This window comes from Pseudophryne corroboree, unplaced genomic scaffold, assembly GCF_028390025.1.
Source record: "Pseudophryne corroboree isolate aPseCor3 unplaced genomic scaffold, aPseCor3.hap2 scaffold_1920, whole genome shotgun sequence".
In the NCBI taxonomy this organism is placed as follows: Eukaryota; Metazoa; Chordata; class Amphibia; order Anura; family Myobatrachidae; genus Pseudophryne; species Pseudophryne corroboree.
The window spans coordinates 1-12977 of NW_026968560.1; the positions used below are offsets into that span (position 1 = coordinate 1).

The following is a 12977-nucleotide window of genomic DNA, read 5'->3' on the forward strand; positions in this document are numbered from 1 at the left end:
AGACAGTGGGTATATATTTCAGGCATTATAGGGTCTTAGCCAAAGGATGTAACTACTGCAGAAGCAGGGGGTGACACTTTCCTCTGCTCTCCTGCCTCATAGGACGCACTGCCATATGTACTGTGCTGTAAGAGTATGTTGCATTATTGGGCTCCCCATTCTATCTAGCAGCATAGAGGGGTTTCCTTCCAATGTGACTGGACGCTCCCCTCCCCTAGCTCCTTAGTGTTCCTAGCTGACTGGAACTAGGTAAATGTGCATAACCTATGTAGTCCTGTTCCACACATACACTGCCTATCACTCATATAAGTTATCCAGTCATTTACCTAGTTCAGATATCCAGCCTTTATATACAAGTTTCCCATAAGGAACCACAATAGAAGTGATGTAATTGGAGTTTGATCATTTTTCTGCTTTATCTCTACAGATATGGAGTCCCGGCGGAAAATATCATCCTGTATGGAGAGAGCATTGGGACAGCACCGGCAGTTGACCTTGCCACGCGCTACAAATGTGCAGCAGTAATACTGCACGGGGCGCTCATGTCAGGTGTGCGGATGGGCTATCCTAACGCCCGGAGGGCCTACTGTTGGGATGCCTTCACCAAGTAAGACATTGCTGTGTTTTTATATTAAGCTGTAGGTTACTTGTGGGGTTTAGTATGTGCTGGGAGCAAGCAGTACCAGGGTCAGCCCACGTACTGGATAACTGAATTGGCCCCTAGGTGCGCTTTGTCAGGCAAACAACAGGGGTATATCTACTAAATGTCCATTTCCATCAATTTTTATCTGTTGGAGATCCATCTGGATGGATGTTGTGTTCTAAAACACACATTTACTAACACATAATCTTTTTATATATTTTTTTCAATGTTAGTAAATGTGTGTTTTATCCCCCGGAATGCAACATCCATTTAGATTGATTTCTCTCAATTTGAAATTAATAAATATCGAACTTTAGTAAATACACCCCCAGCTCTGTTGGCCCAATCAGTTTGTATGTGTATCCCAGTGGGATGTCTTCAGCATTCCAATGGACGGGGTGCCGGCGGTCATGTGACCGACGCCGGAATGCCAACACCACTTGGTACACAGGCACTGGAATACCGACCACTGAAGGTAAGTATAGTGGAGAGCTTTAGTGTTAGGGCCCGCGGTGATTAGAGTTAGGCACTGGGGGGGTTTAGCCCTAGCTGCCAACCCCCCAAGGGTTATCCCTAGCCACCACCCCCAGGGAGTTAGCCCTAGCTGCCACCCCCGGGAGGTTAGGGTAGGGATGAGTAAAAACACTTACCCCCTCCACCGATCTTCAATGTCAGAATGCCGGTGACGGTCATGTGACCACCGGTATCCCAACCACTGGGATAGCATACTGAACCCATCCCATCTTATACCGAATGCTAATCCAATTAGAGTACATGAGTCTTTTCTGATTGGAAAACTAACAGGATAATTCCCTACCAGAAACCTTTCTGGGGGGCTATGGCCCTGTGTCTCTTGTCAGTTTTGTAACACCCTGCATCTACTGCTGCCCCTCTTCATCTCGCATGCTCGCATTGGCGAGCAATGCTCTGCCTGTGTGAGCAATTGACCCCGGTGTCTGCGCACTCTCCTCACTACAGCCGCCTCAATGTCTTCTCATACAGGCAGCAAGTTGTCGGTTTGCGGGAGCCGGCGTAGCTGCAGTGGGAGTGTGTACAACATTGAGGCTACTTCTGCAGAACTTAAACACTGGATCCCCAGATAAGTTACCTCTGGCACCGGTTTTACTCCCAATATATCATAGCTGCTTATAAATGGGAAATACGGCACTATTCCTCTTTCATCCTATTTGTATTGTATAACAGAAACAAGTTGAAGTCTTGTGCATGACTTTGGCTTATTAGGTCAATAGATTGCACTGGGCTCATTACCAACAGTAGATTCATTGTCCAACATTGCTCTGCCAAAGTCCTGTATGTGACCTTCTACATGAGCAGCTCTGCATGTTACCTGATGCATTATTTCCATTCTATATGTTTAGTGGCCGTTTTACATGTGTGATAGCTCCATGCTGTTTCTGTTGTATAATCCCTTTGTATCATGTCCTTTGCAGCATCGACAAAATCTCCAAGGTCACCTGCCCGGTACTCATCATCCATGGGACTAAAGATGCGGTTGTGGACTTCTGCCATGGGCTGACAATGTATGAGCGCTGCCCAACTGCTGTAAAGCCTCTCTGGGTGGAAGGAGGAGGGCACACGGATTTACATAAGCACAGGCAATATCTAGTGAGACTCCAGAAATTCATCTCTCAGGAGCTGCCCAATATATGAATCCACCACCGCCCCTGTACAAGTACCATCTAATCCGGGGGACTGAGACCTCTCGATGGCACATTCCACCTAGGTGCATTATAGATCCATCAGATCCATCAGTCAAAGATATCGACCATGGACTGCAGGGAGCTAACATCCAGGATCTGACATATATATAATGCCTAATGCTCTCTTACAATACACCAATCTGAACTAACTCAAGGGTGTCTGTGTTATTTTTCCATAGCGTTGTCTCATTCAGGAACACAAGCTGTAAGCATGGGGGATATAGCTGCGAATATACAATGATAAATAGGCCCCATAGAAGGTTGCCAAATATCACATAATCTCAGGAGGAGAGGTGTGCTGAGCAACATTATCTGTCCAAGCCACAGGATCCCTCACTGTCCATAGCTGTGTTCTGATGTACGGGTGCAGAACCATTGTGCATAGGAACAGACAGCTCCAATAAAAGAATATGAACTACAGTTAGCTACAGTTGCTAAGGAAAATATCTAGACCTGCCATAGAATAACTGACAGAGATACCACTAGGACTAGTATAAATATGCATCTGTATAACTATATTCATCTGCTGTGCTGCATTTATACAAGTGAGATGACGCACCATATTCATCCTACCAAATGTACATAGACTGGAGTAACAGCAGTTACTAAGCCCTGGAGCAGGCCTCCGCACCCCCACATCTGCCCCACCGTTAGTGCGTGATATCACACTGATGTGCATATTTATGTAACTGCTACCTAATAAGAGTTAGATGGAGGGGGCTGGTGCCAGGGTGATATACTGCTGATATATTAGTATCAGTAAGTGCGGTATCTCTCAGTAGAGGTTTGTAATAAGCGGCCGTGAAATAAATGATCTTCTATTGAGGGCAGAAATTATCACCTGCCTGGAGTATATGGAGATTAAATAAATTCAATAAGTAACTGGGGAGACAGACTCCTGATTAATACAGATACTGTATACTACTGTTATAGATCGGGGTGATAGTCCCCTCCCTGTGTCAGACTATCAGAGGAGAGGCTATTACATTTGGATGGGGGGAGGGATTCAGGGGAAATTTGAGAAAAAATTACTTCACAGAAAGGGTATTGGACAAGTGGACTAGCCTCCCATCAGAGGTGGTAGAGGCTAAGACAGTAGAGCAATTTAGATAGATAGGTAGATAGATAGATAGATAGATAGATAGATAGATAACTGTAGATATGAAGATAGATACTGTAGATATGAATATAGATAGAAATTGTAGATATGAAGATAGATAGATAGATAGATAGATAGATAGATAGATAGATAGATAGATAGATAGATAGATAGATAGATAGATAGAAACTGTAAATATGAATATAGATAGAAACTGTAAATATGAAGATAGATAGATAGATAGATAGATAGATAGATAGATAGATATGAAGATAGATAGATAGATAGATAGATAGATAGATAGATAGATAGATAGATAGATAGATACACAGATACTGTAGATATGAATATAGATAGAAATGGTAGATATGAAGAAAGATAGATAGATAGATAGAGAGATAGATAGATAGATAGATAGATAGATAGATAGATAGATAGATACTGTAGATATGAAGATAGATAGATAGATAGATAGATAGATAGATAGATAGATAGATAGATAGATAGATAGATACTGTAGATATGAAGATAGTAAGATAGATAGGATACTGTAGATATGAAGATAGATACTGTAGATATGAAGATAGATAGATAGATAGATAGATAGATAGATAGATACTGTAGATATGAAGATAGATAGATAGATAGATAGATAGATAACTGTAGATATGAAGATAGATAATGTAGATATGAATATAGATAGAAACTGTAGATATGAAGATAGATAGATAGATAGATAGATAGATAGATAGATAGATAGATAGATAGCTGTAGATATGAAGATAGATAGATAGATAGATAGATAGATAGATAGATAGATAGATAGATAGATAGATAGATAGATAGATAGATACTGTAGATATGAAGATAGTAAGATAGATAGGATACTGTAGATATGAAGATAGATACTGTAGATATGAAGATAGATGATAGATAGATAGATAGATAGATAGATAGATACTGTAGATATGAAGATAGATAGATAGATAGATAGATAGATAGATAGATAGATAGATAGATAGATAGATAGATAGATAGCTGTAGATATGAAGATAGATAGATAGATAGATAGATAGATAGATACTGTAGATATGAAGATAGATAGATAGATAGATAGATAGATAACTGTAGATATGAAGATAGATACTGTAGATATGAATATAGATAAATACTGTAGATAGATACTGTAGACCGGGCCCTTATAATAATATTATGTATATAAAGGTTGAGTGCTATACATGGAATCTATTGTTAATAAGCCCTCTAGGATTGTTCTAAAAATTACAGTGGAACGATGTGAATTGCTGTAATATAACTGGTACTGACTCAGTTATGCTATAGCGTTATATGGAACGTGTAATCATTATGTGCCATGACTAAGGATGGGTGCGTAATATATGGAAGTAGGCGCCAGTGGCGTAACTACTGCCCCCGCAGCCCTCGCGGTGGCTTGGGGGCGAGGGGCTGCGGGGGCGCCACTGATTTAGCACAGATTGACATGCGGACGAGCGTCCGCATGTCAATCTGCTCCTACTAACCCTCCCTGCCGCGTTGGAGGGACACGGAGGGCACAGCGCGCGCCTCTCCTGTGTCCCTCCTGCATCATCTCCGGCGGCCGCGGGTCTAAAAGAAGAAGTGCCGGTTCGTGAGCCAATCAGAGCTCACGAACGGCACTTCGTTTATTAGACCCGCGGCCGCCGGAGATGATGCAGGAGGGACACAGGAGAGGCGCGCGCTGTGCCCTCCGTGTCCCTCCAACACAAACCAGCGGGGGAGCAGCGGCGGCGGGGGAGGGGGCATATATGGCACTGGGGGGAAATATCTGGCACTGGGGGCATATGTGGCACTGGGGGTTGGGGGAATCTGGCACTGGGAGCATATCTGGCACTGGGGGGGAATAGCTGGCACTGGGGGCATATGTGGCACTGGGGGGGGGGATATCTGGCACTGGGGGCATATGTGGCACTGAGGGGGAATATCTGGCACTGGGGGCATATGTGGCACTGGGGGGGTATAGGTGTACCTGGCACATAGGGGGGGGGGGGCTATATTGTGCACTGGGGTCATGTGAGTACCTGGCACCGTGGGGTAATATCTGGCACTGGGGACATATGTGGCACTGGGAGCACAGCCCTAGCAACAAGCACTACCCCCTAGCAACGAGCATGACACCCAGTGCATGAAACCCCTGGCAACGAGCATGACACCCAGTGCATGAAACACCTGGCAACGAGCATGACACCCAGTGCATGAAACACCTGGCAACGAGCATGACACCCAGTGCATGATACCCCTGGCAACGAGAATGACACCCTGAGCATGAAAACCCCTGGCAACGAGCAGGTAATTTAAAAGTAATTAGAAGCCTTACTGTAGGACTTAATGTGTAATGGGCATTACGGTGTGTGGCATAATGTATCACGGACATTGCGGTGTGTGTCATAATGTGTCACAGGCATTACGGTGTGTGGCATACTGTATCACGGGCATTGTGGTATAATGTCTCAGGGTCATTGCAGTGTGGCATAATGTATAACGGGCATTGCGGTGTGTAGCATAGGGTATAACGGGCATTGCGGTATGTGTCAGGCATTACGGTGTGTTGTATACTATATCACGGGCATTGTGGTATGTGGTATAATATATCAGGGGCATTGCAGTGTGTAGCATAATGTATAACGGGCATTGCGATTCCTGTCATAATGTGTCAGGCATTACGGGCCCTCATTCCGAGTCGTTCGCTCGGTATATTTCATCGCATCGCAGTGAAATTCCGCTTAGTACGCATGCGCAATATTCGCACTGCGACTGCGCCAAGTAATTTAACAATGAAGATAGTATTTTTACTCACGGCTTTTTCTTCGCTCCGGCGATCGTAATGTGATTGACAGGAAATGGGTGTTACTGGGCGGAAACACGGCGTTTCAGGGGCGTGTGGTTAAAAACGCTACCGTTTCCGGAAAAAACGCAGGAGTGGCCGGAGAAACGGAGGAGTGTCTGGGCGAACGCTGGGTGTGTTTATGACGTCAAACCAGGAACGACAAGCACTGAACTGATCGCAGATGCCGAGTAAGTCTGAAGCTACTCTGAAACTGCTAAGTAGTTTGTAATCGCAATATTGCGATTACATCGGTCGCAATTTTAAGAAGCTAAGATTCACTCCCAGTAGGCGGCGGCTTAGCGTGTGTAACTCTGCTAAAATCGCCTTGCGAGCGATCAACTCGGAATGAGGGCCACGGTGTGTTGTATACTATATCACGGGCATTGTGGTATGTGGTATAATGTATCAGGGGCATTGCAGTGTGTAGCATAATGTATAACGGGCATTGCGATTCCTGTCATAATGTGTCGGGGGCATTACGGTGTGTGGCATAATGTGTCGGGGGCATTATGGTGTGTGCATATTGTGTCATGTGCATTATTGTGTGTGGCATAATGTCTAAGGGCCATTGCAGTATGTGGCATAATGTATACTGGGCATTACTATAAGGAGGAAAAATTACAAATAATGTAAGGGGCATGAATCAGGATTATTTTTCTTTCCAGTGGTGGCTAACGTCTGGGCGTGCAGGTTGGAAAACTAGGGTATAACGTAGTCTTTTCCTGCAATGCCATGCCCCTTTATGTGAAGCCACGCCCATCCCAACGAAGCCACACACCCTATTTTGCGGCGCGCGACGAAGGCGCGCGCATATTTATAACTTTAATAGTGCCAGTTATGGGGGATGGGGGGGGGGGGGGGGCGCCGAAGAATTTTTTGGCTTGGGGGAGAAAAATTTCTAGTTACGCCACTGGTAGGCGCTGGTGCGCTCCTCCGCTGATTACCTGCAATCAGGGAATGGTGGAGAAGTGAGGGGCGCAGGGAGCCATACACACTACATATTTGGCCATAATCACACAGGTGACATTTCATATACAGTATGTGTGTGCTACATTTATTCTATAGATAAACATTATGTACAAACGTTATAGTAATGACCAATACATCTCTAATCTAGTAATATACAGTAACAATGACAGCTGGGTGCTGAGGCTTCAGCCCTGGTCAGGGACAGGTAGTGTCTGTGATGTCACAATGCAGCCCTGGTCAGTGACAGGTAGTGTCTGTGATGTCACAATCGTGTCATAACCTCATATCCACTTGGATGTTACTCAGAGAGAATAGTTGCTTCCCAGACATCAGTGTGAGAAGTCGCGTCTTTATCAGAGCTGTTAAGCTTTTATTTATAATTATTACTATTAGATTAGAATAGCTATATTAAGTATTTTATATAGAACTATTATTATAAGATCACTGCCCAGTGTCCAGAGTGTTAGGACCGGGCCCAACACCCCTCTTTGAGGATGTACGGCCTCTCGTGGAGGAGGCTGTTTTCGATCTTTTGCTGCCCACCGAGGCTGAACTGCATTATTGCCAAACTGGCCTTTCACCCCCCGGAGCCTACGTACACGCTACGTGAGATTGAGGCAGCCCCAGCACAGGACCTGGCGCAGGATGAGCAGGTGGACCCCACAATCTGTCTACCTCCCGTATGTAATCTGCAGCTATCAGAAGGGGCTAACTGGCCACACTCCCAGCAGAAGCTGGACGCTGTAGAGATGTTCCGCTGTACCACCAAGCGGGGGAATAGCCTGGCCTGTATGTACGTCCGCTGCGTCCCTGGGAGCCGCTACACACTCCTCTACTCTCACGACTGTGCTGTTGACCTAGGCAAGATGTGCAGACGCTACCTTGCCCTAGGCTCCAAGATCAAGTGCAATATATTCTCCTACGACTACTCCGGCTATGGGGTGAGCAGCGGAAAGCCAAGCGAGAAGAACGCATATGCAGACATCGAGGCAGCTTGGCTCGCCCTGAGGACCCGGTATGTATGATTGGGGTGTATGAGTCTTCCCCAGCCCCCACACAGCCTCTGCCTGACACCCTGCATGTGGTGTATGGGTGTCCTGTATGTATGTGGGGGATATGCTACAGTAAGGGCTACTATTTACTACGTAGGGTGAATGTATATGCTGTGTATTGTGCTCCTATTAGTTTATATACTCCTCTCCCCGCATGAACTGGTTATACAGTATAAATGTAATCGGTGTATTGGGACTTGCTTACATAAAGACAGTGGGTATATATTTCTGGCATTATAGGGTCTTAGCCAAAGGATGTAACTACTGCAGAAGCAGGGGGTGACACTTTCCTCTGCTCTCCTGCCTCATAGGACGCACTGCCATATGTACTGTGCTGTAAGAGTATGTTGCATTATTGGGCTCCCCATTCTATCTAGCAGCATAGAGGGGTTTCCTTCCAATGTGACTGGACGCTCCCCTCCCCTAGCTCCTTAGTGTTCCTAGCTGACTGGAACTAGGTAAATGTGCATAACCTATGTAGTCCTGTTCCACACATACACTGCCTATCACTCATATAAGTTATCCAGTCATTTACCTAGTTCAGATATCCAGCCTTTATATACAAGTTTCCCATAAGGAACCACAATAGAAGTGATGTAATTGGAGTTTGATCATTTTTCTGCTTTATCTCTACAGATATGGAGTCCCGGCGGAAAATATCATCCTGTATGGAGAGAGCATTGGGACAGCACCGGCAGTTGACCTTGCTACGCGCTACAAATGTGCAGCAGTAATACTGCACGGGGCGCTCATGTCAGGTGTGCGGATGGGCTATCCTAACGCCCGGAGGGCCTACTGTTGGGATGCCTTCACCAAGTAAGACATTGCTGTGTTTTTATACTAAGCTGTAGGTTACTTGTGGGGTTTAGTATGTGCTGGGAGCAAGCAGTACCAGGGTCAGCCCACGTACTGGATAACTGAATTGGCCCCTAGGTGCGCTTTGGCAGGCAAACAACAGGGGTATATCTACTAAATGTCCATTTCCATCAATTTTCATCTGTTGGAGATCCATCTGGATGGATGTTGTGTTCTAAAACACACATTTACTAACACATAATCTTTTTATATTATTTTTTCAATGTTAGTAAATGTGTGTTTTATCCCCCGGAATGCAACATCCATTTAGATTGATTTCTCTCAATTTGAAATTAATAAATATCGAACTTTAGTAAATACACCCCCAGCTCTGTTGGCCCAATCAGTTTGTATGTGTATCCCAGTGGGATGTCTTCAGCATTCCAATGGACGGGGTGCCGGCGGTCATGTGACCGACGCCGGAATGCCAACACCACTTGGTACACAGGCACTGGAATACCGACCACTGAAGGTAAGTATAGTGGAGAGCTTTAGTGTTAGGGCCCGCGGTGATTAGAGTTAGGCACGGGGGGGGGTTTAGCCCTAGCTGCCAACCCCCCAAGGGTTATCCCTAGCCACCACCCCCAGGGAGTTAGCCCTAGCTGCCACCCCCGGGAGGTTAGGGTAGGGATGAGTAAAAACACTTACCCCCTCCACCGATCTTCAATGTCAGAATGCCGGTGACGATCATGTGACCACCGGTATCCCAACCACTGGGATAGCATACTGAACCCATCCCATCTTATACCGAATGCTAATCCAATTAGAGTACATGAGTCTTTTCTGATTGGAAAACTAACAGGATAATTCCCTACCAGAAACCTTTCTGGGGGGCTATGGCCCTGTGTCTCTTGTCAGTTTTGTAACACCCTGCATCTACTGCTGCCCCTCTTCATCTCGCATGCTCGCATTGGCGAGCAATGCTCTGCCTGTGTGAGCAATTGACCCCGGTGTCTGCGCACTCTCCTCACTACAGCCGCCCCAATGTCTTCTCATACAGGCAGCAAGTTGTCGGTTTGCGGGAGCCGGCGTAGCTGCAGAGGGAGTGTGTACAACATTGAGGCTACTTCTGCAGAACTTAAACACTGGATCCCCAGATAAGTTACCTCTGGCACCGGTTTTACTCCCAATATATCATAGCTGCTTATAAATGGGAAATACGGCACTATTCCTCTTTCATCCTATTTGTATTGTATAACAGAAACAAGTTGAAGTCTTGTGCATGACTTTGGCTTATTAGGTCAATAGATTGCACTGGGCTCATTACCAACAGTAGATTCATTGTCCAACATTGCTCTGCCAAAGTCCTGTATGTGACCTTCTACATGAGCAGCTCTGCATGTTACCTGATGCATTATTTCCATTCTATATGTTTAGTGTCCGTTTTACATGTGTGATAGCTCCATGCTGTTTCTGTTGTATAATCCCTTTGTATCATGTCCTTTGCAGCATCGACAAAATCTCCAAGGTCACCTGCCCGGTACTCATCATCCATGGGACTAAAGATGCGGTTGTGGACTTCTGCCATGGGCTGACAATGTATGAGCGCTGCCCAACTGCTGTAAAGCCTCTCTGGGTGGAAGGAGGAGGGCACACGGATTTACATAAGCACAGGCAATATCTAGTGAGACTCCAGAAATTCATCTCTCAGGAGCTGCCCAATATATGAATCCACCACCGCCCCTGTACAAGTACCATCTAATCCGGGGGACTGAGACCTCTCGATGGCACATTCCACCTAGGTGCATTATAGATCCATCAGATCCATCAGTCAAAGATATCGACCATGGACTGCAGGGAGCTAACATCCAGGATCTGACATATATATAATGCCTAATGCTCTCTTACAATACACCAATCTGAACTAACTCAAGGGTGTCTGTGTTATTTTTCCATAGCGTTGTCTCATTCAGGAACACAAGCTGTAAGCATGGGGGATATAGCTGCGAATATACAATGATAAATAGGCCCCATAGAAGGTTGCCAAATATCACATAATCTCAGGAGGAGAGGTGTGCTGAGCAACATTATCTGTCCAAGCCACAGGATCCCTCACTGTCCATAGCTGTGTTCTGATGTACGGGTGCAGAACCATTGTGCATAGGAACAGACAGCTCCAATAAAAGAATATGAACTACAGTTAGCTACAGTTGCTAAGGAAAATATCTAGACCTGCCATAGAATTACTGACAGAGATACCACTAGGACTAGTATAAATATGCATCTGTATAACTATATTCATCCAGGGCCGTCTTAACAGTAGTGTGGGCCCCTGGGCACAGCAACGCACTGGGGCCCCTATCCATCCTCCAACAGTAGGGGTGGGGGGTGCTATCAGTGGCAACTTTGATGTCCCGCGGGCGGTACGGGGTGATCTATCTTCCGCTAAGCATGTAGAACCTGGAGCAGTAATTTCTGCTAATTACTCCTTTACTGCACAGATGGGGCGGGAGGGAGAACACTAAACTGTAGAATGGGGCATTGTGCTGGATGAAGTGGCCCTGGTACATGACTTTCAGGGTGGTAGGGGGTGTTTAATACGTAGCGGAGGAGTGGATGGTTGTGCGGCTTAATATTTATCATTTTCTGGTGGGAGGGCAGCTTGCTTGACTGCAGATATCTCAAGTTCCTGGTAATAGATTTCTTAGCTTTTAATAGGATAAAAAACTATAGAGACCCACCTTTCAGGAGGTGCTAGGGACTTGTAGATCAGAGTTCAGGAACTAGAGCAGTCCTCCAATGAAAATATAAAACTGCATACCAGGCGTGTGAAACTGGAGCAGGGACCATCTGCTTGAAGGCGGATATCTCTGGTTCTGGGCATAGTAGGGCCAAGTTGCCATTGTCCGCTGAAAGGGGAGAGTCCCAGCATTTGGAGAATACCCTCGGAAAAACTCTATGTCAGACAGAACCTAAGATATCTGGCTTGGAAGAGCAACTAACAGGCTTGGATGGGGACCACTGCTTTGAAGTCGGATATCTCTGGTTTCCTAGGGCCGATTTTCAAAAATCTGGTACCCCTGGAAAGAGGGGACCCTCAGCTATTAGCCTAGAGCCCTTATACTCATGGGGCCCTTGGGCAAGAGCCCATTGAGCCCATACGAAAAAACGGCCCTGTATTCATCTGCTGTGCTGCATTTATACAAGTGAGATGACGCACCATATTCATCCTACCAAATGTACATAGACTGGAGTAACAGCAGTTACTAAGCCCTGGAGCAGGCCTCCGCACCCCCACATCTGCCCCACCGTTAGTGCGTGATATCACACTGATGTGCATATTTATGTAACTGCTACCTAATAAGAGTTAGATGGAGGGGGCTGGTGCCAGGGTGATATACTGCTGATATATTAGTATCAGTAAGTGCGGTATCTCTCAGTAGAGGTTTGTAATAAGCGGCCGTGAAATAAATGATCTTCTATTGAGGGCAGAAATTATCACCTGCCTGGAGTATATGGAGATTAAATAAATTCAATAAGTAACTGGGGAGACAGACTCCTGATTAATACAGATACTGTATACTACTGTTATAGATCGGGGTGATAGTCCCCTCCCTGTGTCAGACTATCAGAGGAGAGGCTATTACATTTGGACGGGGGGAGGGATTCAGGGGAAATTTGAGAAAAAATTACTTCACAGAAAGGGTATTGGACAAGTGGACTAGCCTCCCATCAGAGGTGGTAGAGGCTAAGACAGTAGAGCAATTTAGATAGATAGATAGATAGATAGATAGATAGATAGATAGATAGATAGATA

The 12977-nt window shown here is 45.5% G+C and overlaps 1 protein-coding gene across 1 annotated transcript; it reads left to right on the plus strand.

Moving 5' to 3' along the window:
• Positions 1–7807: 7807 nt before the first annotated feature.
• LOC135004345 (alpha/beta hydrolase domain-containing protein 17C-like) lies at positions 7808–10889 on the plus strand. Its single transcript, XM_063951805.1, has 3 exons — positions 7808–8328; positions 9002–9181; positions 10670–10889. Exons 1-3 carry the CDS (start codon positions 7808–7810, stop codon positions 10887–10889), a joined length of 921 nt encoding a protein of 306 aa, XP_063807875.1.
• Positions 10890–12977: the final 2088 nt, after the last annotated feature.